General features: G+C 40.9%; 2 protein-coding genes across 4 annotated transcripts in view; one reads left to right on the top strand and one right to left on the bottom strand.

Annotated features, from left to right (window-relative positions):
- SMAP1 (small ArfGAP 1) overlaps positions 1 to 24,095 on the top strand; it is a 201,127-nt gene extending 177,032 nt beyond the window's left edge. For all 3 annotated transcript variants that reach the window (XM_079780966.1, XM_079780964.1, XM_079780965.1), the window contains 4 exons: positions 15,155 to 15,282; positions 19,581 to 19,752; positions 20,607 to 20,914; positions 22,809 to 24,095. In XM_079780966.1, coding sequence (XP_079637092.1) covers positions 15,155 to 15,282; positions 19,581 to 19,752; positions 20,607 to 20,914; positions 22,809 to 22,943 — 743 coding nt within the window. In that variant the 3' untranslated portion in view covers positions 22,944 to 24,095. The remainder of the gene's footprint in view (positions 1 to 15,154; positions 15,283 to 19,580; positions 19,753 to 20,606; positions 20,915 to 22,808) is intronic.
- Positions 24,096 to 24,180: 85 nt separating this feature from the next.
- The window catches only part of B3GAT2 (beta-1,3-glucuronyltransferase 2), a gene marked incomplete at its 5' end in the record, with an annotated part of 65,838 nt that continues 64,816 nt past the window's right edge, over positions 24,181 to 25,202 (bottom strand). The window contains 2 exons of the mRNA XM_079780967.1: positions 24,181 to 24,284; positions 24,366 to 24,514. Of these exons, the coding sequence (XP_079637093.1) occupies positions 24,198 to 24,284; positions 24,366 to 24,514 (236 nt within the window). The 3' untranslated portion in view covers positions 24,181 to 24,197. The remainder of the gene's footprint in view (positions 24,285 to 24,365; positions 24,515 to 25,202) is intronic.

Below are 25,202 nucleotides of genomic sequence, written 5' to 3'. Positions count from 1 at the left end.
AACAAGAAAAAAAATTGGCTAGTGCAGAAAGAGAAAAGAGAAGGGTGCATGGACTTGGAGCAGGAGAGAGGAAATTAGATATATGAGTAAGCCAACAGAGACTACTATAATAGTAATGTGTCAATAAAGCAGATAAAGAAGATCAATTTTTAATAAGGAGTAAAAAGAAAAACTAAAGCAGGGACATGAAAAGGGAGAAGTGAGGAAGAAAAGGCTGGCAAAAAGGAAAAAATGAGATAAAGTAAAATAATGCTATAAAAATAAAAATAGAATGTAAAGCACTAATCCAAAAGAAATAAAAGGTTAAAAAACTATATAATAAAAGGCTAATATGCAAATCAACTGGTCGGTATGATGTGCACTGACCACTAGGGGCAACGCTCAACTCAGGAGGTCAGTGCACTCCCACAGGGGGAGTGCTGCTCAGACAGAAGCTGGGCTCATGGCTGGCAAGCACAGCTGCCATGGCGGCTGGAGCTTCTCCTGCCGCTGCAGCAGCACTAAGGACCCCTCAGGGGATGTCCGATTGCCAGCTTAGGCTCGCTCCACGTGGACATCCTCAGAGGGGTCCTGGACTGCGTGAGGGCTCAGGCTGGGCTGAATGACCTCCCCCCCTCCAGTGCACAAATGTCATGTACCGGGCCTCTAGTAATAATAAAAAATAGTAATAATAAATTTAAAAAATAATAAAATAAAGAAAAAAGAAAAGAAACTTTAATTTTTTAAGTAAAAGAGAAAATAAATAAATGAAGTAGTGAAGTGTCGTTCGCTTCAGCTGAGTTTTAATGTCCCATGTGGGCTGGTTTAAGACCCCTCTCTACTGTTCTGTCTGCCATGTCTCAGTTTCCTGTTACGTAGTCAGCACCGTGTTGAAGTTCCCAGCAACCCACTACTCCTCTGTGTCAGACTCCACCACCTTGGTTTCAGGCAGGCAGGATCAATCTTCCCGCTTTGTTTTTCTGCCTGCTTTCAGTCATATTTACACAAGCGTCTATTTCTGACACGGGCTCTAGGTTGCCGTGTTGCTGTATTAATTTCTGGGACCAAATGGCTTCTCAACCCAGTCCCTGAGGGCTCCCTGGGTGTATTCAGAATCCTTGTTTCCCTGCCGAACTCAAGGCTGGGTACGGCTGTGCTGCTAGGAGAAGGCCGGTCCTCAGGAGAAAAAAAGCTGTTCAGGGTTGGAGGGACAGGACTGTCTCAGAGCCGGCTTCCCGGTCAGCTCTCCATATTTTGCTCCCAGCTTCCACAAAACCACCTTCCCCTGCATCACAGTCTTAGTGAGTGTAATTGAAAGATCCTATGTATTGGGTTTAGCGAATAAAAGCAAGGAAAATACAAAGACAGAGCAACCGCGCCACTGCGCATTTCTCTCCCCCGGCACTGTGCAGCTGGTGCAGAACTTCAGGCTGCCTTTCTGGGCACAGCCTCCCGCGGCTGTGGACTAAGATCCAGAGACCTTGGCTGCCAGCAGCCCTGTGGACCCCCTTCCACAGTTGAGTGTTACGCATTTCCCCAAGGGATGTGGGCTTGGTGCAGTGCAGTTTCCTTCTGATCCTCTAGTCTGGGTTGCGCGTCTCTCTCTCCTGCCCAGATCCCCAACCCTACCATTCTCCAGGCATCCTCTGTCCTTTGGGGCCACGGATTGCCTCACCAGCTGTGTTTAATTCGCCAATTCCAGGTGGATGTTATTTGATTCAGCTGTTCCTTCTGCTCCGTGAGAAGGCGCAGGACTCGTCCACCTATTTGGCCACCATTTTGTCTCCCCCTGGACAAACTTTTTAGGAGCCCAGGGCTGGGGAGGCTGGAGTCTCAATGTTTGTGGGTTCGCAGCCAATGCAGCTGTTCCCTGGGCCTTGTGGTTGTAGGGTCCCGGGAGGTATCCGAGGTCTCCCGGGTGGAGGTGAGGGTGGGCTTTTGGTCACAGCCGCTCTCCCCTTCAAGATGGCGTGGTCTCTGCGGCAGAGCCAGCCGCCCCAGGAGAGATTTCAGCAGCAGTAGAGGCTGCCCAGCTAGGGGAGCCTGGTCCACCAGCCCCCAACAGTCCTGTGGAATATAACTGTCCCTCACTCACAAATACAGACACGCCCCACACGTCCATGCACTCCCTTTCGCTCCCTCACTCGCTCACTCACACTCTCTTCCTCACTGCTGTCCTGTCAGCCGCCATCTTCAATCAGGATTGACTCCAATTTTGAAAGAAGTTCTATGGTAGGTAAAATGCTATCAAATAGCATTGCATGCTACAGAGAAATCATTCATGAAAAGAAGAGTCAGTCGATATGGCAAACTTCATTGTGGTCTTATTTTAAGAAATTGCCACAGCCACCCCAGTCCTCAGCAACCACCACCCTGATCATCAGCAGCCATCAACATGGAGGGAAGACCTTCCATCAGCAGAAAGATTGATGTGCTGAAGGCTCAGGTGATGATTAGTGATTTTTAGTAATAAAGTATTTTTAAGTTAAGGCATGTATATTGCTTTTTTTTTTTAGACATAATGTTATTGCATACTTAATAGACAATAATGTAAATAACTTTTATGTATACTAGAAAAACAAAAAATTAGTGTGACTCAGTTTATGTGATACTCGTTTTATTGTGGTGGTTAGAACTGAACCTGCAATATGTTCAAGGTATGCTTATGAAGGAGTGGATAAAAGTTCCCTCAGTTTTTTCTTAATGGAAAAGTTCAAGGAATATACAGTTTGGGGCAAGTTTTAAAGTTTTTCATTCATGCTTATATTTCAGGAAATAAAACTTATCACAAGGGTCAAGTTAAAATGGGTTGACAATGCTAATTAATCATAGGTATCAATATATAACATACCTAATTGTCTAATAATGTATATTCCAGTTTTATATAATGAAAGAGATAACACCATTACCCTTTCTTTGTCTAAAAATATTTTTTGTTTCCAAAAGATTTTTTTGGATAGAAACTAACTAAAGAATAAAATACCAGTAGAAAGTGCTCTACTGACTTTAAAGCAGATAATTCCTATGGAGAAATTTCTATTTCTCAAAGTCCATATGCTTTAAAATAAAACAAGTTTGGGAATGAGCTGAGTAGAAGAATACCAGCCTTAGCAGAGGCAGGCCTAGAAAACGGCCAGTGTCTTGAGCTATGCATTGACCAGACCAGGAGGATGTGTGTGTACTTGTGTGCACACCTTCTCCAGGGGAGGGTAAAGAGAAGCAAGACCCTAGTACAAGTGCCTGAAGTAATTTTATAGTCTGTTATGTTTTTCATATATGGTTTAAAACCTGATAAAAACTTACATTGCTTTTGCTCAGAAGAGTGTGTTCAGTGAGCTATTATAAACTACTAGAGGCCCAGTGCATGATTGAATCATGCACGTTTAGGGCGGGGAGCTGGGTGCCTGTCCGCTGGTGCACCAGGCCTTTCAGAAGCCTCCGGCGCTACGGAGGCTTCTGAAAGACCTGGTGCCTGAGCGGACAGGCACCCAGCTCCCACGCTTTTGCTTTCGATCGCTGGTGCACCAGGCCTTTCAGAAGCCTCCAGCGCCGCGGAGGCTTCTGAAAGGCCTGGTGCCTGAGTGGACAGGCACCCAGCTCCCACGCTTTTGCTTTCAATCGCGGGGGAGCTGGGTGCCTGTCCGCTCCGACACCAGGCCTTTCAGAAGCCTCCGGCGGGGCGGAGGCTTCTGAAAGGCCTGGTGCACCAGCGGACAGGCACCCAGCTCCCCCGCTTTTGATGGTCCGCAGTGGGACGTGAGCTCGCTGTCCCAGAGGCCCCTTCTGTGCCGCAGCACAGCCATGGCACAGACGCTGAGCTCGAGCCGCCGCTGGCGACGTGAGCTCAGCGTCCCACCGGCCCAATCAGCCACCCCGGCCACCCCGAGTCCCGCCCCCCCCCGCGCCTCCTGGCCAATCGCGGGCATAGTGAAGGTATGGTCAATTTGCATATTTGTCTATTATTAGGTAGGATTACCACTCTTTCAAAGAGGGGGGTCTTAGGAATTGGTTTTATTTTTGGTAATCATACCTATGGAGGAGAGAAAATGCAGATAGGTGAATATACGTATTGCTATCAGAGAACTGGCAGGAGGCAGATACTTGCTGGCACCAGAAATGGGTGGTGAGGGGGCGGGATCTCCATGATATCCCAAACTTTACGAGCGAGCACTTCTTGGTAGTGCTAGAACAGCACAGAACCTCTGGTGGACAGGATAGCAAAGAGAAAATATTTAGGTGCTTCACGGAGTGAAAACTGACATGTGAATGACGCTGCTTCTGATTGCCTAAAAGTGGCTTAAACATATAAGACATTTAATTATCTTACTAGATGAGAAATCTAGAGGCCTGGTGGTTTAGGGCCGTGCAGTGTTGAAACAGCGAGGTCTGGAGTCACGCTTCTTTTTCCTTCTTCCCATTCTGCCACCCTCAGCACAGCACTGGCTTTAATCTTGAGGTTTGCACCCTCATGGTCAACAAATGGCTGGTACAGCTCTCCGCACCTCATCCTCACAGGACACATTCAAAGGCTGTCTTTTTTTCCTACAAGTTTCTTTTCTCGGGAAGAATTTTTCCCAGAAAATTTCCCTAGCACTGTTCTCAGGGTCCTCTTGACCAGAACTGTATTATATGAGCTCACTCTATAGTTGTAATGAGACTAGGAAAATAATATTCATCCTTTACAGTGGGAGGTAGGCTCTGCCATCCAGAAGCACCACACAGGGCTTTGACAGCTGTAGTACCTGGAACAGGTTCATTGCCACCTTTACAACCCTTACAACCCTTCAGGATAGTAGACAGTATTTTATACATACTCTCACACACTCACTTTTCCCCTCCACTTTTCCTTATCTGGGAAATGGAAGTAAGAACCTCTCTGTGGTTGATGGCAGAATAAATGAATAAATAAATGGGAAACACAGTAACTGGCATGCAGTGCTGGGCCGAGACTATAGCCTGAACATCAGGTCAGAGGAGGTCAGTAAGAGGTAACTTGGGAATGAAAACCAGGGCCGTAAAGCATGATCTTTGGCCAGTGGAGGATTTGTAGCTGCCTGCAAAACAGGAAACTGGGCAACCTCAAAGAAATCTAGTCTGTCACCATTTGTTAAACATTTAGGAAGAAATTTGTATTACAATTTGGTATTTCATATTTATATATGTCTTATCTATTTGAGGCTTTAAAATGGTATAGAAATATTTATAGATATTTATACATTTATATAAATTAAGATATTTAAAACTATGAGTTCTGTGAAGTTTACTTTTTAAACCACTTCTTAGCAATCTCAAGACAGCAATGTGTGTGTCTCCTGGACGATGGAGAGTGCTGCTGGGCTCCTCTGCACAGTACTGTCGTACCCATCACACGAGCATCTCTGCTTCAAAGCCGGCACGTTACACGGAGGGGCTTGGAGAGGGAGCGGTGAACAGAACAGAGGTTCAGGTCGTCTTTTAAGACCACTTCAGTCATTTTAGTCAGTTAGCCTTAAAATTGCCTATTTAGCATTAAGAAAGATTAATTGAAAATAAAAACAAAATAGTTCCATTTAACTCTCAGGCACCTATATTTATTTAAGCACTTGAAAACAGTCTATAGCTTGAAAATTTTTATATGCTTCAAATGGACATTTGTGACTTGAATTTACAAGGAAACACATGGAAGTTTATTTCACTTATAAAGCAAGTTATGTTTTAATATAAAGGAACTCCAAGTAATATTTTTATTAAGGAAAAAGCTTTAAATGGTTTCAGGAGTAGAAAATAAAAAGGTTTCTTTGAGTAACATGAAAACTTACAAAGCTTTAAGAAGACAGAGTTTTGCCCTTAAGGAGAGAACCACTGCGTCTCATGGAAGCAGCCTTTAATCATTGTGTCTCCACTTTAAATTCATCCTTCCTCAGGATGATGCCTCAGTAGTCACCGGTGAAGAATTAGACTTGGTGTTTTCACTGTTGCAAGGGTGCACTCAAAGCTGAATGTTCGTGTTCAGTCAAAAGCGGTAATGAAAAACATAACATCCATTTCCTTATCATATTCTTATCTGCCTTAAACTAGATTAGCAATACATAAAACCTCATGTTGCTCTTTGACTTTTTTTTTTATTATTTGTGCAAATAGATTATGACCAGCTAATGCCTCTGACATTCAATAAAGGATGAATTCAATTAATATTTATTGAGCCCCAGCAGAGTTCATGGAACTCTAGTAAATACCAGAAAAATGCAGCTGTGTGTGCAAGTGGGGGATGAGGTTGCAGTCTGGAAACTAGAAGATGGAGTTATTGCTGAGGGAAGAAGTGGGATCTGTTAGAGAATTGGTTTCGAGAATTCAGTTTGAAATCTGGAATAATGCTGAAACTCCCAATTTAAATTATATTTTCTTCAATTCAGAGAGTAATTTTCTTGCTGCTGCTAAGTCAGAGGGAGCAGTAAGTGAGGTTTTTTGTGCCCACTTGTTCCAAGTAAAATCTAATGTGTTATGGAGGAATGAATGAATAGTGGTTGGAAAGTTAAGCACCTTCCCAGATAAACACAGCTCTTGGTGCCTCACTTGTGTAAAGCACCAAGTTATGTTTTAATATAAAGGAACTCCAAGTAATAATTTTATTAAGGAAAAAAGCTTTGAGTGGTTTCAGGAGTAGAAAAGAAGCTTTAAACGGTTTCGGGAGCAGACAGCTTCGGAGTTCCAGTCAGGTGCCATGATAGCACCCTTGGAACCCATCTGTAGGAGAGGAGAGAGAGTAAGATGTGCTCTGGCCCCCGAGGTGGCTGGTAGAGGAGACTAACCCATTCAGTTGCCTGGGCTGCTGTGGACAGAGGGGCTGTGAAGGACACATTTCTGATTTAGAGAGATAATCCCATCTCGTCACTGAAGGATAGGAGAGAGGAAGCCCCGGGTAAGGATCCCAGTCAGGAACGTAGCAGTTGTAGTGCCATGTTGAACAGTCTTGTGGAATCTGTCTGTAAAAACATAGGAGGAGGAGCCAGCCAGATGTCAAGAGCAGGGGCTACAGGCTCTTTAAGAGAATGTGGCTCTAGACTCAAAGGGAGTCTACTGCTAAATGAGGCAGTGGTTAAGCAGGGCAAGGACTGAAGAGGGATTTTGTAGGCAGATCACTGGTACTTTTCAAAAATAGTGTCATTATTTCACTTTTACTCCCAACAGAAGTAGGATCAATCATCTGACTTGTCTCCACCATGGCTCTACTGTCACCAAGAAATCCTCTCATAACCTGTGTTTGGAAAGCATTTCAATTCATCAATCATTTATTGAGCATTTGCTTTGTGCCAAGCATTAAACTAAGCTGCACTCTCTCTTCCTGGTGAGAGGCTAGGAAGGAGTGGGCAGTGGCTCTGGGCATAAACATGATCGATGCCAGGATGGAGTACAGAGGCCTACAGCATACTGAGGCATGCCTGTCGACCTAAGTGTAGTCAGATGCCATTAAAAACTAAAGGTCTCTCTATATAAAACCCTAATATGCAAATAGACCAAGTGGCGGAACAACCAAACAACCGGTTGCTATGACGTGCGCTGACCACCAGGGGGTGCGCGTGGAACATGGTGGGCATCGGCTGTGGCGGGATGGTGGAGCGGGTGAGAGGGGGTACCAGACCAAGGCGGGGCGCCGGTCGCTGTGGTCGCTGTCATCGGGGTGAGCCTCTGGTGGCTACTGAAAATTCTTCACTCCCGTGTTCCACAATCCTGCCAGGTGCTTGCACCTGCTGCAGGCGCTGGCCCTGCTCACACCTGCTGCCAGAGCCACCACTCACACCTGCTCCTGGTGCCTGGTGCTGGCCCCGATTGCTTGGCACTGTCAGCGGGTGCAAGCAGTGGCTGCCAGCCCCGATCGCCCTTCAGGGCTTCTCCACCTCACCCTGCTCCTGAGGGGTGATTGGGGCTGGCAGCCGCTGCTGGCACCAGCCCCAATTGCTCTGCGCTGTCAACAGGTGCAAGTGGGGCTGGCACCATCAGCACGTGGGAGTGGCGGCGGTGGGAGCGGGGCTGCCGGCAGATGGGACCAGGGGCCGCAGCAGGAGGGACAGGGCAGGGGCGCGGAGGATGGGCCGAGACCCACCCTGGTGCCTACCGCAGCCTCACAGCCCACAGTTCCTTTCAAGGTGCACAAATTCGTGCACTGGGCCCCTAGTGAAATTATAGACACTTGGGAAGGCTGCCACTTTGCATGCAGCCTCGGCCTTTAGGAGGGACAGTTAGTAGGCCTGAGTGACCAGATGTGGGTGATATGGCCTACAATGGAAGCGGTGCCGCGTCTTGTGGGCTCCAGAGTCATTTGTTGCCTCAGAAGGGAGGTCAGCCAACTACTGTGGCTGCAATTGGTATAAAGCCAATCCCCTGCCCCCAAGGCCTTCTATAGAGAGGTAGGGCAACTGTCTATTTTAGCCCTGGATGAGGAAGAGGCACCTGTTTGTGCTTGGGGCACCAGGAGAAGCTTCTCAAACTGGTTATAGCAGCTGAGTTTTCCCGGTGCAAGACCAGACTTCTGTTGAAATCTTAGGCTTATTGTGTAAATCTTCTTGGTAATGTGATGGTTAACCTGAGATGCTTTGTGTCTAATCAAAGTACCTGGCAAAGTACTAGTGTTAAAAGTGTGTTATAAAAATGCAAAATGTATTTTTATTTCCCATCAATTTATAAATTATTGTTCAAAGGAATTGGGAATGCGCCAAGAAGAAGACACTAAATATTGTTGTAAATACTTTGTTTACCTTAACTCATTTGGATTATTGGTATCAGATGAGTTCTGGCATAGCCACAGTTAATAGAATCAATGGTCTCATTCACCATATTGAGGATTTCTCGGTGGTAGAGATTGGCCTTCATGACTTTGTCATATTTGAAATGTTACCTTCTTTTTAAGCATCTATCAGTGTCACGGTGTGAAATAGGCCAGTAAATGCATGCTGGGAATGCTGTATGTTCATGTGAAATGCAGCACTGCTTTAACAACTTTTTTCCTATAACTCAAATCATTTTAACCTTTTCTTGTAAACTTGTGTTATGTGTGCAGTTTAAAAATGATCTACTAACTCAGTGTTCAGATAAAACACTAGTATGAAATCTTAAGATAACATAGAAAATGGTTACCCACAGCAACTAACTGTATGCTTGATGTCCTTGCCTTTAAGATCGAAATTCCTTCTTCATTTTACTGCATTGTCCTAATTCCTTCTGTTTGCTCATTGCCTTTTTAAGGGGTCCTTTGTGCTTCATTATCATTTTTTATGATGTTGTCCCAGCTAAATTTCTTCCATTTGCCTTAGGCTTTTCTTGTACTCTGGATCTCCAGTTATTTTTATTGTCCACCAACTACTATTTCTGCATACTGATTAAAAGGGGTTGCCGCCTCCTCCTGCTGCTGGCTGCTCCCGCCACCAGTCTATAGCTGATCCAGGAACACCACATGAGGTGCATGTCTGTGGTGAATTCTGATGTTACGCACAGACATCCACTTCTCTCTTAGCAGGCACTGTGTGGATTAGTCTGAGGTCCCCCCCACCCTGGAGGAGGTTTCCATTTGTCTGGGTGTGTGCACGTGTGTATTTTGTGCACACAAAATGTAATCCATGCGAACTTAATTATTTTTCTTAAACTATTTGATTTATTATTTCTAAATTTTTAAATTACATATATCTGAGAAACTGTTTTCAACATCTTGGTATTCTGTTGCTTTTGTGGCCTCTGAGCTTTTAATCATTCAGTCAGCAAATTAGTGGACCCTGGATCAGAAGGATGCATTGAACTCCCGGTGATTTGTGAATATTGTTGACTGATTGATTATACGCCACACTTGGTTCCCTCAGCCCAGTCGGCTCAGTGATGACCACATCCACCTGCATCCCTCACTGTAAACTGAGACGACACTGGGCTTGGTAAGAGGAGAGTGGAGTGGGGAGACGCCGAGCAACTGTGAGTGTGGTGCTAAATGGTTTCTGCACTGTTTCTGTCTCTGCTTCTCTAACTTAGTAGGAATAATTATGAATTATGAATAATTATAAAGGTTGGTTTTTATTTTCAGAATTTTAAGTGATTTATTTTTAATTAGGGTCAGTTGTAAGTACCTGAGTTTTGATGAAATGTGGTTTAAGGAAAAGAGCACTCACTAGTCTGGAGGTCAGAAGACTGTACAGTGCAGGTTTTTTGCTACTGAACTAGGGATGTGACATTGAGCAAGTGTTTTAATCTCTTTGTGCCCTGGTTTCTATAACTGGAGATAATGGAAGGAGATGCCCTTCTCATATTTCATGGAGACAAAAATGATGATAACGTGTAAATATTCTATAAAAACGTATAGGAAACATGATGGTTATAATGATAATGATAACTAGTCTTTAACTGTCCTTTTTAAATACTGAAAACAAAAACAACCTTCAAAGTGAATTGAAACTATCTTTTTAAAAAAATGTATTTTGCAAACCAACTGTAGTGAGTCAAATTAACAGACATTGAAATCCGTTGGGAAAACCCACTGGGAACTTGTATTTACTGATTTTTGCAAGTCTAAATTTTCAATTAGGTTAAAGGTTTGTTTTTCAGAAATTCTGTGACTGCTTAGCTTTTGTAGTAAGGAAAATTGATGGGGTGAAATCATATGAGGGGATCAGATGGGTAGAAGAATGGGTTAAAGAGAACACAGGAGCAGAGGACAATCACCTGTGCCTATCACGTGGCTGTAGAGAGGGAAACCTGGTCAGGCCCGTAAGAAAGTTTTTCGGAGCTAAGAGAAAATTCTCCCCATCACTTGAGCATAGTATCAGCCTGGCCACACAATTGTTGTCCCTAAGCAGGTGCTCCTCTCTCATTCTGAAGGATTCCAGAGTCCCTTGGACTAACACTGTGAGTTAACTTTCATGGATGCTCCTCTAATTGTGGTAGGTGGTTACAAAGAGAGCCCAACTTTGTTGTTTGTGCAGAATGCCTTTCTGAGCTTTCAGGAGGACAGTTCTTCAAAGATGTTTTAATGGAATGTGAAAATGGAGCTGTTTACTTTGCAATGGTAGAAACAGAAGTTATGTTACCTTGCAGTGAAGGAAGTGAGCTGTGTGGGTCTTATATTAAGAACTGTGGGTGTTTACTGTTCTGTTTTTGTATGGCGAAAGCCTGTAAACTACCTAAATGCCCAACAGTGAAGGATTAAATAATCACTTATTGTAGGTCCATGCAATATCCTAGAATGCAATCCACCCCTTCCACACATACATAATTTTATTTAAAGAAAACTTTTTGTATTGTATTGTATATACATTGTTTATAAGCATAGAAAAGGTATGGTAAGGGACTTTTTTTGTGGTGAAATACACATAAAATTTAATATTTTAACCAGTTTTACTAGTGGTATTAAATAAATTCACATTATTGTGCAGTCATCACCAATATCCATAGTAGGGAACTCTTACTCATTTTTGTAGGGTTTGCATCTTTTACAAGAACGTGTTGCTTTTAAAGTAAAAATTGAGGAGGATTACAACCTCAGGCTTTGCTCTAGTTCTGCGACACTAGACAAGTGTACCTTTTTTTTTTTTTTGCCATCTTTAAATGAGGATAATTGATAGTGCCTCTCTCATAGCATGGTTATAAACATTGAACAAATGCATGTGTTTATGTGTGTATTTGTGTTTTTTCAGGTTTTGTACAAAACAAGCACTATACTAAGTGTTGGCTGTTATTTTTACTAGCTATATATGTGTGACCCTAAGGTGTGAAGGGTAAAATAAGACTTCAAAAACTAAATGAAATGCCCCGTGTTGTTTTACAGATTAGATATGGTACTACCAGATAGGATTTAGATTTGAAAGTATAAATAAGTTAATATTCTTAATGAAGTATAATGCACTACTTAGAACAGACTTAAAGTTTCTGAAAGATGTACAGTATAAAAGTAATAAAAACAGGCCATTTGCTGTATTAGGTTAACCCCCTGGTTCTCACACAGTGCATCCTTTGCTCACTAGATTGACATGGCCTGTGGTAAAAATCAGTTGATAGTACTTAATTCACCAAAGGAAAAAAGGTAATAGAGTCAAACCTCGTTTCTTGAATGTCTCCCATTTCAAACAATCGGGTCTTGACCAAGTTGTTCCGTTTTCTACCTGACTACCCTTTCAGGCTGATACCTTAGCATGACAAAAAGAGTCTCTGAGACAACAAACAAAGGAGAGATTGCTTTTGTTGCTGGCTAAATAAATGATTAGCACAATTTTAAAACATAAAGAGACCATTAAGAGTGCTAATGTTGCTAAAGGTATGAAAGTGCTCACAAAATAATCACAGGCAATTGAGTAGGTAGAAAAACAGTTGTTGATTGGAGAAATGAAAGCAGTTAGTCAGTGATAGCATTTCAGAGGCAGCGATATAGTAAAAATTTGTTTAAGGCCCGCCCTTGTGGCTCAGTGGTTGAGCGTCAACCTATGAACCCCAGGAGGTTAAGGTTCGATTCCCCGTCAGGGCACATGCCCTGGTTGTGGGCTCGATCCCCAGTGTGGGGTGTGCAGGAGGCAGCTGATCAGTGACTCTCAATCATTTCTTTCTCCCTCTCCATTCCTTTCTCAAATCATTAAAAGTATACATTAAAAAAAATTTTGTTTAAGGATACTAGGGAATGGTTTGATAAATTTAAGAAGTATTTATTTTATAAATTAAACAATATATTGGACATGTACTGTATATAAGAAAGGTTAAAACGGAGTCATTTGGGAGTCTGGAACGGATTAATTCAATTTACATTATTTCTAATGAGAAAAAAATGATTGTTTTCAAACAAATTGCTTCTCAAACAGCCTTCTGGAATGAATTAAATTTGAGAAGCAGGGTTCCACTATAATAGTATTTTCCCATGTTTAAGGATTTCCCCCTATAAATTTATCCTAATTTTTAGTGTTTACTAGTATTCCTTCAAAAAGCAAAGACATTTAACTGTAAAATTGGAAATAACTATTTTCTGTTTTAAACTTTTTTCTTGGTTGTAGTTTGTTTTGGGGAGGACATGTGCTTCTGTTTGTGAGTTGAAATTGCAGATATATAAGATAGTCATATTTAGTTATTGAATTAAACATGTCTTTGATGTGGATGTTCCCCTACCTTGCACGCTACAGTTTATGGGTTAAAGCACCACTGGCTTACATGGCATTGGACTGAGTTTATTTACTGAGCTGTTGTAATATCACAAAGATGTTCCTTTAGTTGTGTTTTTAATCTAGAATACCTTTTTCTTTTATGCTGTTTCATTTCTGGTTCATATTTACATGATGTGCTATATACATAATGTGCTGTATACATCATGTAAATGGAATGTGGAATGGATGGAAAATATAAAATAGATCTTCAAAGAGGTCTAATTTCAGAATGAATGTTGCCTTTTGAAATGGTTAGAAATGAAAAAAAATTACTTTCATGTATGACTCATTTGAATGCTTTTATATCCTAGTTGTGTCTTAGCTTAAAATTCTATATCTTGTAAATTAGTAATAATCTGTACATTGCGTTATTGCTTCACCTTTAACTTGTCCATAGTCCTAGGTATATGGCTCTGATAATGTGATATCACTGGGAGTGACTGAAAACTGTTTGCAGTTGATTTCTTCCAAACTAACTTCTGTGGGTTTTACATACTCTTTTATAAATTAGGTAGTAAAAAATATCTTATTGTTACAATTTATTCATTGAAATTTAATATGTGATTTCCTAAAGCTCCAAACAGGGAAATAAAAGATATAAATTTGTATAGTTCTACTTCAAAAAGGAGAAGAAACCTATAAGTTTCTGTGGGTTGTGGTAGAAATACTGAGTACATAGTAGATCTTTCATTAACAACATACACTGAGTGGCCAGATTATTATGATCTCTGAATGCATAATAATCTGGCCACTCAGAGTGTGTGTGTGTGTGTGTGTGTGTGTGTGTGTGTGTGTATGTGTATGTGTATGTGTGTGTGTATGTGTGTGTATATATATATTAGAGGCCCGGTGCATGAATTCGTGCATGGGTGGGGTCCGGCCAGCCTGGCCAGGGGGAAGGGACATGGGCGGTTGGCTGGCCTTGCTGCTGGTCGAACTCCTGGTCAAGGGGACAATTTGCATATTAGCCTTTTATTATATAGTATATACACTGAGTGGCCAGATTATTATGCATTCAGAGATCATAATAATCTGGCCACTCAGTGTATGGAACATCAAAGAGAGGTCAAATGAAATTGTAAATTGTTAAAATAGAAGCCTGATTATGATATAAGTCCCAGAGATTGGAGTTGTGATGCTCAGAACTGTTATTTGGTTATGGCCACAAAAAAACAGAACCATGTGAGATGTTCCATGTCCTAGAATACCATGCTCTGAAACTCCCCCTCATCCCACTCCAATTCCCACCCCTTACACTGTAATTTTTGCACTAATGTAAAAGGATATATTTTTAAAGTTTTTTTGAATGATAGGGTAAGTAGGAACTGATATAGAATGTTTGTCCCCTATCAGAGTTCCTTTCCCAGTACAGCTCAGTGGCTTGGTACTGCCAAGAAATGGTTTATTTCAAGTTTTATGGATACTTCCTATGGAACCAGTGTATATTTTCTTTCTTTTCATCCATTTTTTTCCTTATAGTAACTTTAAAATGCAACATTTCAGACATTTTAAATAATCAAAATTTATTTCTATGGTAGATATACTAGTACATGCTATGAAGTGATATCCAAAACACACACATTTATGAAGAGGCATTATTTGTAAGAACATGGTATCAGATCCTAGTTTAGCTAATCAACTTATAAGTAGTGTCTGTCTCATTAGGTTATGGGGATTAAATGAGTTAATATATGTAAAGTACTCAAAACAGTACCTGGCATATAAGGGAGCATCAGGATACAGAATAATGTGAATGTATGACACCATGTATTAAAAACTTTAAATATATATAATATATGTATGTATGTATGTGTTCTATTTTAATATAGAATATGGTGGATAAAATTATCTGGAAGAATAAATAAAATTGGAAATGGTTTCTTTGAGTAAGGGGATAGAACCTGGAGTAGAAGGGGAAGATATATTTTGTTGTCAACTTTTTGAACTGTTCTTTTTTTTAACCATATGTATTTAAAATAATGCCATGTTTCAAGTACTAAGAGATTCTACTTTAAGACAAGAATCTATGCTCTTTTTAGATGGTCCTGCTGAAGCACCAGTGACCAATGGGAACACAACCACAGCGCCAGCTCTGAATGATGATCTGGACATCTTTGGACCAATGATTTCTAATCCTTTACCTGCAACTGTCATGCCCCCAGCTCAGGTATGTTGTAAGAGTGTGGTTTTACACAATCACTACTTACTTCCTTTCTGAAAACTTTCAGAATTTCCATCGCTGATTTGAAAGCCTCCTGTTCTTTAGTCCAGGGGTTGGCAAACTAAGCCGGCAGCTTGTTTGCACAGTTTTATTAGAATTCAGCCTCTCCCAGTCATGTGCATATTGTCTGTGGCTGCTTTCCTACTAAAAAGTAAGTTGAATAATTCCAACACTGTATGACCCACAGAGCCTAAATATTCACTGCCTAAAGTTTGCTAACTTTTGCTTTAGGTAAACAACAGTGTTTAGAATGAACAAGTAGGAAAACTCAGACTATTTCAGCCTTGTCTGAGATAATCAAGGCCACTTACCTCTGAGGTTTTTAAACTGAGGGTATGTAACTATTGACTGGCAGCCAGTAGTTCTTTCTTATGCTCTATTGAGCCATCCCCAAGACACTATTTTCTTCTGATTGCAGGAAAACTGAGAATAAGAAATTCTAGCAAATTCATTATTCATATTCTTTTTTATGAAGATAAATTGTTTTAAGTTAGCCTTAAAACCTACCTTCCTTTTTTATTTTGGTGATGTTTAAAAAAACAACTGAGAACAAAATATTAATGATCAGGACTTTTTCTTCAGTGTTAATGGTAAAGAAATTTTGAATTGCCTTCTGAACATTACATGGAATTTCTTTTTTAGCCTTTTATTAAAATTATAAGTTGTTTAATACCTTAAACACTATTTCAGGTATAGTATTTAATACATTAAATACTTTAACAAATAAAATTGTAACATATTTTAAATGCATAACATAATGACTTGATATTTAGATATACATTGTGAAAGGATTCCCACCATCAAGTTAATTAACACATTTTTACTTTTTTTGGGGGATGGGGAAGGACACAGGTTCTACTCTCCTAGCAAATTTCCATTATGCAATACTATCTAATAAAGAGGGGATATGCTAATTGACCCTCATGCTGTCGCAAAGATGGCAGCGCCCACAGCCAGTAAGGAGGGAATATGCTAATTGACTGCCCCGCCCTCAAAGATGGTGGCGCCCACAGCCAATAAGGAGGGAATATGCTAATTGACTGCCACGCCCTCAAAGATGGCCATGCCAAGTCCCCTCAGCCCTGCGGTGGCAGCAGGTGCACGGCAAGGGGCAGGCCTGGCCTTGCGTGCGCCTGCCTCTGGAGTCCCTCAGCCCCCCAGCCACCCAGGGCCAGCTCAAGGTGCAGGCAAGCCTCGGATGGCAGCTGCCCAGCTGCCCAGGGCCGCCCAAGGCTCAGGTAACCAGGGCCAGCTGAGGCTTGCACTGCCGGCAGTGGCAGCAGCAGTAGAGGTGTGATGGGGGTGTCACCTTACCCTGATCGCCAGGTCGCCTCCCGCCCCTGAGGGCTCCCAGATTGTGAGAGGGGGTAGGCCGGGCTGAGGGATCCCCCCTCCAGTGCATGAATTTTCATGCACCGGGTCTCTAGTCCAGTGGTCGGCAAACTTATTAGTCAACAGAGCCAAATATCAACAGTACAACGATGGAAATTTCTTTTGAGAGCCAAATTTTTTAAACTTAAACTTCTTCTAACGCCACTTCTTCAAAATAGACTCGCCTAGGCCGTGGTATTTTGTGGAAGAGCCACACTCAAGGGGCCAAAGAGCCGCATGTGGCTTGCGAGCCGCAGTTTGCCGGCCACGGCTCTAATCTATAATAATAAAAGGGTAATATGCTAATTAGACCGGATGAAGCCAGGGCTGCGAGGGTAGCCGGTGCAGGCAGCCTGGGAAAGAAAGGCCTACTCTTGCACGAATTTTGTGCATCGGGCCTCTAGTACAGTATAATCAACTGTAGTCACAATGTTGTTATGCATTAGATCCTCAGACCTTCTTTATCTTATAGCTGAAAGTTTGTACCCTTTTACCAGGTTCCCTGTATTTCCTCTATGCCCAGCCTCTGCAACCACCATTCTGTTCTGTTTCTATGAATTTTATTTTTTTACACATATAAGTGATAAATGCAGTCATGCAGTATTTGTCTTTAAGGTGAAATATATGAACTTTCAGTAATATTGATTACTCTTAAGCATACAACTAAGATTCTATGTTAAACTTACACTTTACAAATAAGCAGCCAGTTTGGTTCATTACAGCATAATTTTTGAGGTAAAATATTTCCTTTTCTCTAGAAAAACTGAACCAATAGGAATTGTTTGGATGGAAAGTTTTAATAAGATAGAAGTTATGTCTTATTGAGAAGACTAATTACATGTATTTTTATTACACATGTTGTTATTATGATAGTCACTGTATAATTACCACTAGAATTGAGAAAATACACTGAGTGGCCAGATTATTATGATCTCTGAACGCATAATAATCTGGCCACTCAGTGTGAGTGTGTGTGTGTATTAGAGGACTGGTGCATAAATTCGTGCATGGGTGGGGTCCAGCCAGCCTGGCCAGGGGGAGGGGACATGGGCGGTTGGCCGGCCCGCCTGCTGGTCGAACTCCTGGTCGAGGGGACAATTTGCATATTAGCCTTTTATTATATAGGACAGTGATGGGCAACCTTTTGAGCTTGGTGTGTCAAACTTCGCCAAAAAACTGAGCATAACCCGGGTAGTGTGTCACTTTGAGGAAAAAACATTATTTCGCAAATGTTTCATCCTCGGCATGCGGCCGCCTCAGTGGCTGCGTGTCATCAGAAATGGCTACACGTGTCATAGGTTCGCCATCACTGATATGATATACACTGAGTGGCCAGATTATTATGTGTTCAGAGATCATAATAATCTGGCCATTCAGTGTAGATTTCTTAGGAATAATTAGTTTAAATGGATCTTTATCATTAATATTTATTTCTAGAAAAGAACTTTATGGGGAAAGCAATTTCTTTTGGTCTGGTGTTCTAGTGAGGTTGCTTTATCTGCTAGACTTCTTTAGATACCATTGGAGTATGAATTGCTTTGCACCTGCTTGGAGAATTAGACCTCACATCTGAGGCTTCGCTGTACTTCACGTGTTCTGTTTGATATCAGAGCAGCAAGGGGGAACAATGCAGACCATTTAACTCTTAAGTATCGCCATGACGAGGAGTGTGTGTGTATAGCTTTTGCTGGCATGCACTGTATCCAAGAAAGGTTAAAATGGAGAATCATTTGAGTTTCTAAAACGGATGAATTCAATTTACATTATTTCTAATGGGAAAAAATGATTCCATTTTCAAACAAATCACTTCTTATACAGTCCTTCTGGAACAAATTCGAGAACCAAGGTTCCACTGTACTACCTGTGTGCAAGATAGAGGAGATTAAGTGAAAATTTTTGTTTTGTATTAAAGTCTACATTTCTTTGCATTTGTATTCATTAGCCCCTTGTCCAAAAGTGGAATACAAGATATGGTTGAGAGTGGGGGTGGTTAAAGTATTTCTGTCCTTCATTTTTGGATAGATTAGAAGCATTCTAAGGTTGTGGTTAAAACTGATCTAGATTAGCCCTAGCCGGTTTGGCCCAGTGGATAGAGCGTCGGCCTGCGGACTGAAAGGTCCCAGGTTCGATTCTGGTCAAGGGCATGTACCTTGGTTGCGGGCACGTACCTTGGTTGCGGGCACATCCCCAGTAGGAAGTGTGCAGGAGGCAGCTGATCGATGTTTCTCTCTCATCAATGTTTCTAACTCTCTATCCCTCTCCCTTCCTCTCTGTCAAAAATCAATAAAATATATTTTTAAAAAAACAATAAAGAAAAACTGATCTAGATTAGGTTTATAAGAATATCCCAGTGCAGCTTTTGAAAAGCCTTCCTCTCCCTCCCCCCCCCCCCGCCCCCCCGGACAAAAGCAGCCTTTGCAGGACCCTCTTACAGTCTTTTGTAGTTGTAGAAATGTTCTTTATTACAAGGGATACCAGTTCCTTGAAGCAGTAGTTGCTGAGGGAGATGCCTGAGCACCTCCTGGGAATGGTGATTCTCAGGCAGCAGCCACATACCCTACCTGTTGTTGACCTCATTGTGGTCAGGATGGGATACAAAAACTCAGCATCAGTCTAGCAGGTAAACACAATTTATTATGTACTAATAAGAGTTTCAATCTACCTGTTCTACATTAATACATTCAAAATAGTAACTCTCATACCTTTATCCTAAATGTTTTTCTGTGGGATTGTGAATGATCCTCTTTAATGCACCATTTACCTTCTACAAGTTGTTGAATTTCTAATTTCATAACTTCACTTGGATTTTAAGTAATGGATGAACCATGTTTTAGTATGCACAATTCGACAGTGTGTTTTGGTATTTGTCTCAGGGGACGTCCTCTGTACCAGCAGCCGCCACTGTGTCTACAGTAACATCTGGGGATCTGGATCTATTCACTGAACAAACGACCAAGTCAGAAGAGGTGACAAAGAAACAACTCTCCAAAGACTCCATCTTGTCCCTGTATGGCGCAGGGACTGTGCAGCCGCAGAGCGCTCCTGGTAATTCATTTTGAAGTCTGCTTTCAGGGACTGCAGTGGCATTACTGGAAGTGAGCCTTTGTGGTTATAATATATCAATTACATTTCTTCCATGTAATGGGTGCTTTTGTTGTTGCAATTTACACAACTACAAAACTGAAATGAATGAAGCAATAGAATTAAAAAGCAGGTACAGGAGTCACAAAACTTTATTCATTTAGAATTAACAAGCTGTTCACATAATGTTGTTTCACAAGCTTTTAGGACATGGATTATCTTTGAATAATTATTTGAATTTGATTTGCATGAAGTTTATAACTGTACAGAATGGTATTTTCTCTGCAAGTAAACAATAAGCAGTCTGAATTATTACATGAATTCCAAAAAAGGTTTGAGATTTAAAAAATAATTATAATAAATACTAGCAAGGTAAGATTTGTTTACACAGTTTTAATCTGTCAGACTACCTCTTTTAAAATAATGAGATCCCACCAGCTTCCCTTACAGCCAGGCACAGTGAACTTGCACCTGTGTATTTGGTAGTGGGAGACCAGTGGTTTAGGTTAGCAGAAACAGCACATCATCTCATGCTACGCAGGTTGGTCTTCACCATGGATATTTTTCTATCCATGTATTTATTCTAATTAAAATTGCTCAGGTTCATAACTGATTTGTCTGCTTCTGGAAATAACCAGCTCTGAGAGTGTAGGCTATGAGTTGGTCTGAGCAGTAGGAGCAGCCAGACCAGAATTAAAAATTTTGCTATGGGTAGTTCAGAAAAATGGCAATTGTTTTTCTGTGATTATAGAATTGAGTGCAGCTGTATACAGTAGCCCTGTTCTCTTCATTTTCTTTTCATGGTTCTTATGATGCAGGTGTATTTATGGGACCCACAAATATACCATTTACCTCACAAGCACCGACTGCATTTCAAGGTTTTCCATCAATGGGTGTACCTGTGCCTGCAGCTCCTGGCCTTATGGGCAATGTGATGGGACAGAGTGCAAGCATGATGGTGGGCATGCCCATCCCCAATGGGTTTATGGGAAATGCACAAACTGGTGTGATGCCACTGCCTCAGAATGTGATTGCCCCCCAAGGAGGAATGGTAGGACAGATGGGTGCACCCCCGAGTAAGTTTGGCCTGCCACAAGCTCAACAGCCCCAGTGGAACCTGTCACAGGTAAGGGTCTTTTATTTTCCACTTTATCCAGAATCGAAGAAATCAGACTTAACTTTCTAAATTATTTTATTTGTACTTAAATCTAATAATCTGGCAGAAAGAGGAGGGATAATGCAGTTATATCAGATAGACAAATGACCTGTCTTTGTCCCTACTTGATATTCTATAAAGAAATGTGAAGTATTTTTTCATTTCTAATATAACTGTAATGGTGGACATCCCTAATTTAGTTGTAACAGCTAGAAATTACCTTGGCATCTTAAGAAATTCCCTATCACCTTTGAAATTAGTAACATGCTTTACCCAGCTCCCTGTGGGGCGTTTTATAGTCTACTTTGGACCAACCTGTCTTCACTAATTTGGGAAGGGGGTGTAACTTCCATAAATTAGGGAAAAAAATCTAGGCTACTGTCCATGATTTATGAAAAATCTTTTTGTTCAAAAATCTCTGTAACATTGTATTTCCTTTTTACTTACCCTGTAATTAGGTTTATATTTAAAAAGAGTACCCACTAGTTCAAGAATTCCCATAAGATGTGAACAAGTCCATATTTGTTTCAGACATCCCTTCATATTATAAAATCGTTTCTACCTAAGTAGTTTAGTGCCAAGATATGACACATTACCAGTACACTACCTCCTTCAAATGAGTTTCTCTATATTAGGTGCTCTCTCCTGACTTTTCTTCCCTTTACACTTCCTCTTTGATGAGATCACACCTGCTTCTAGCATTTTGGCTCCTGTTCTGGTCAGGTGTTTCACCTTGAGAACATTTAAGGAATAGTCAATAGTGATTTCTAACCAACATTAGCAAAATCACTATATAGCCTATGAATGCTCCCAAGTTATTTTTACTATTTAAAGGAATATCTATATGACACTGGTCTCTAATCTCTGGGGATCTAAAAAATGGTAAGTACCAAATGGCAGTAACAGCTTGTGTGTGCCAGAATGCTGAAGTAAGCTCAGGTTAATGTGCTGGATGAACCAGGAAGGAGCCGACCGTTACTTCCAGGCCTGCTGAAGGCTGTTCTCCAGTACTCCCTACATGAGAGCTATTGGCCAACGACAAGGTGGTTTAAACAACCTTGAGTAAGTATCAGAAGTGATCTGCCGCTATATACACTTATGCCTCATTAGAGTGTGTAATTCACATTAGTGTCTTTGAAAAACTGCAAACAAACTTGTTGAAAAGAATACAATCCAACCCTGAGCATAGGTTTTAACTCCACTCTGTACTTTGTAGTCAATCCTCTTGTCTTTCCTTAACCTGTCATCTTAGAGGTTAAGATGCTTATATACATACATGACTCCAGTGGAAGAAAAACAACATTAAATCTTATACCTTATCAAATAATGAAAATTTTAGATGTTTGACCTTTTCTTTAATATTTACAAGGTATATAAAACCATTTAAGATGTTAATAAAAACTGAATAGCTATAATACACAATTTTTAATTTTGGAGTATTTTACCTTATAAAATTTCCTTAGTAAAGCACTACTTGAGTTGAAAGAATATTGGACTCATTAATTATACCTAGATAAAACTGAAAGATTGCTTTGGCACTTTTTTTTCAGTTGTGATTAATCTTTTGGGGCAAGAAATTGAGTCTAGAAAATGAATAAATATAATACAGTGCTAAAAATGGGAAGAAAGCTGTAGTTGCTTTCTGCAGAGAAATAAACATGTGATGGTTTGCTTTTACCCCGGGGCTTTGACTGATTTTTACATGGACAAAAAAAACTTATTGTAATTGCTATTAAGCTTCAGTATCTCTTTGAGACAGCTTCTAATAAAATCGGGTAACTTAAAAAATGTCTAACTTTGGTTAAAGAAATAAGAATTAAAAGTGAAGTGAGCTGCTTACACTGAGCCCTGTGTTATCTCACAGGTGAACCAGCAGATGGCTGGCATGAGTATGGGCAATGCGAGCCCTGCGCTGGGTTTTGCCCAGCCCCCCAGCACGACAGCAGGATGGTCTGGAGGCTCATCGGGTCAGACTCTCAGCACACAACTGTGGAAGTGAGGACTGCACACGAGTTTCATCCAGAGCTACCACCTACATTCCTTGCTGAAATGCATCTAGTTCCCCTGTTTATTCATGTACATATATATTTTTTCTTTTTCCCCATTTGTTCACATTAAGAATTATCTGATTGACTGTGTTGGTTTGTACTGATTAAATTTGATGTGGTGAAAAGCAGGTTGAGAAACTATTTTATGTCCAGGGCAGCTTTGCTCATAGTTCCCATAACTTCATAAACCACGTTATTTGAGAAGCTGCTCAGTCAACTTGCATAATCAGTTTTACTCAATAAAATTATAGCTCTAATGTTTGCATATAAGGAAAATAGTTATCATGTTAGTAATACCTCTAACAGTATAAACCCCACCCCCAAATTAGCCAGTAATCTCGTAGGAAGGTACTGTATGATCAAATGGTTAATCATAAATAGAATGTAAATGTATCACTGAGCACTGTTTTCTAGTGTACCAAAATTCTTTTATTTCATCATTTCCTTCACTGTGCTATTGTTATGATGTGCTTAACAGGGAACGTGGTTAGTGAAAGGGAGATAAACCTGGATGTTACTATAAAACTTAGTTTAACAATATTTGAAGAATTTGAATTTTATCTGCCTCTTGTAATTTGGATCTCCTCTTATGTACATAGTGCTAATATGAAGACCGTTCTCTGCACTATATGCAAACAGGGTAACCAAACAAAGCCACTTCCAGCCCTTGAAGGTGTATCCAGGTTTATGACAGTAACTGTGTTTACATTTTATGGTGCCTAGTATTGACAGAATGTTCTATCCCTATATTAAATAGATGAATCCATAGACTTCTTTTGTGGGTTTCATTTCCTACAGTGTATACTGCCACCAACCTTACATAAATTACTTAATGTTGCTAAGTCAGGAATCGGGGACAAAATACTTGTCATCTGTTTCTAAAACCTGTTCAGTTCTACCAAATATAAGGCCAAATGGGGAAAAAAAGAAAAGTATATAAGATACTAAAAGTGGTACCTGCAGTGTCATTAGCTGTACTGTACAAAGATCTTCCAGTTTAGTTGTAGAGAAAACATGCAGAACAAATGAAGACAGAAACACATTTTATACCAACTGATTAGCTTATGTTAACTGACAAGCTCTGTCTAAACAGATGTCCATCAGATGTCAATAAAGGCTGTTGTACTGAAGTAAAGTGAACAATACCTGAATGCTCTGTAGCCTAACCTCCAAACGTCCTCTTCCACACCCACTGCTGCTCCCATTTACACCTCGATCTTCACCGTGTCCAGGTGGTACTTGGGCTCGTTGGCTAGATTAACCTTCTCTGTGCGAGTGTGCCACACAAGGACCTAGGGAGGGAGGGAAATCTTTGGGGTAGCCAGACAGCGCCAACATGCAGCTACATCAGGCAGCACATGTGAAATCAATACCTTGGTGCAGTTATTTGCTTTCGGCTCCAGTTCTTCAACGGTGGTTATCTGTTTTAGAAAGTCAGATTCTTGCATCCCTGGCTGGGATCCACGGCGCTTAAATACAGCTTTTGGATTGGACAAGATGACTTGAAGGCTTACAGCAAATCCTTTGTGAGGAGTTTTTTTTAAAAAAGCACAAAAAGAGAGAGACTTTAAAATATTGGTATACTTTTCTTTTTTCTATATAACCTTGATCACATCAAGAGCACTTTTATATGCTACTATGTGCCAGGTCCTAGTTCACAAAGTTGAAAAGGGGCATTACCTGTATTACAGTCTCAAGAAGAAAAGCAGATATTACAATATAGTGTGCTCGGTGCCTTCACAGAGGTGTACACCGGCGGGGTGGGGTGGGGATCTGTAAAAAGTCTAGTCTTGATAATAAAGGGTGGATTCTACAAGCTGCTATTTCACAGAAGTCATCACACCCAACATTTGACACTCCGGGGACAACTAAGACCTAAAGGTAGCAGGAAAGCATTCACATTCAGCCTAATTGAGCTTGAGGTAATTATGCGAGAGCCCGCCCAGTTCTGCCTCCTTTAATATCTCTGAGTGGATTATCAAAACCAGCGCTGGTTTTCCTTGAGTTTAGAAGACAGGGATAGAAGGAAAGTTAGTTTGCTAGAACATGAATAATAAATACTCAGTTGGTTTCTGATGTGGTTCAATCTGAAAAATCTGGGTGGGTTGGAAATCAGTGTAGGATATATTAGGCCATTTAATAAATTTGGTTTTTTATATTTCATTTTTTAAAAAATGCGTAGTTTTATTGATTTCAGAGAGGAAGGAGAG

The sequence above is a fragment of the Cnephaeus nilssonii genome (genome assembly GCF_951640355.1).
Source record: "Cnephaeus nilssonii genome assembly, chromosome: 9".
NCBI lineage: Eukaryota > Metazoa > Chordata > Mammalia > Chiroptera > Vespertilionidae > Cnephaeus > Cnephaeus nilssonii.
This window is presented reverse-complemented; position numbering and strand designations above follow the sequence as displayed.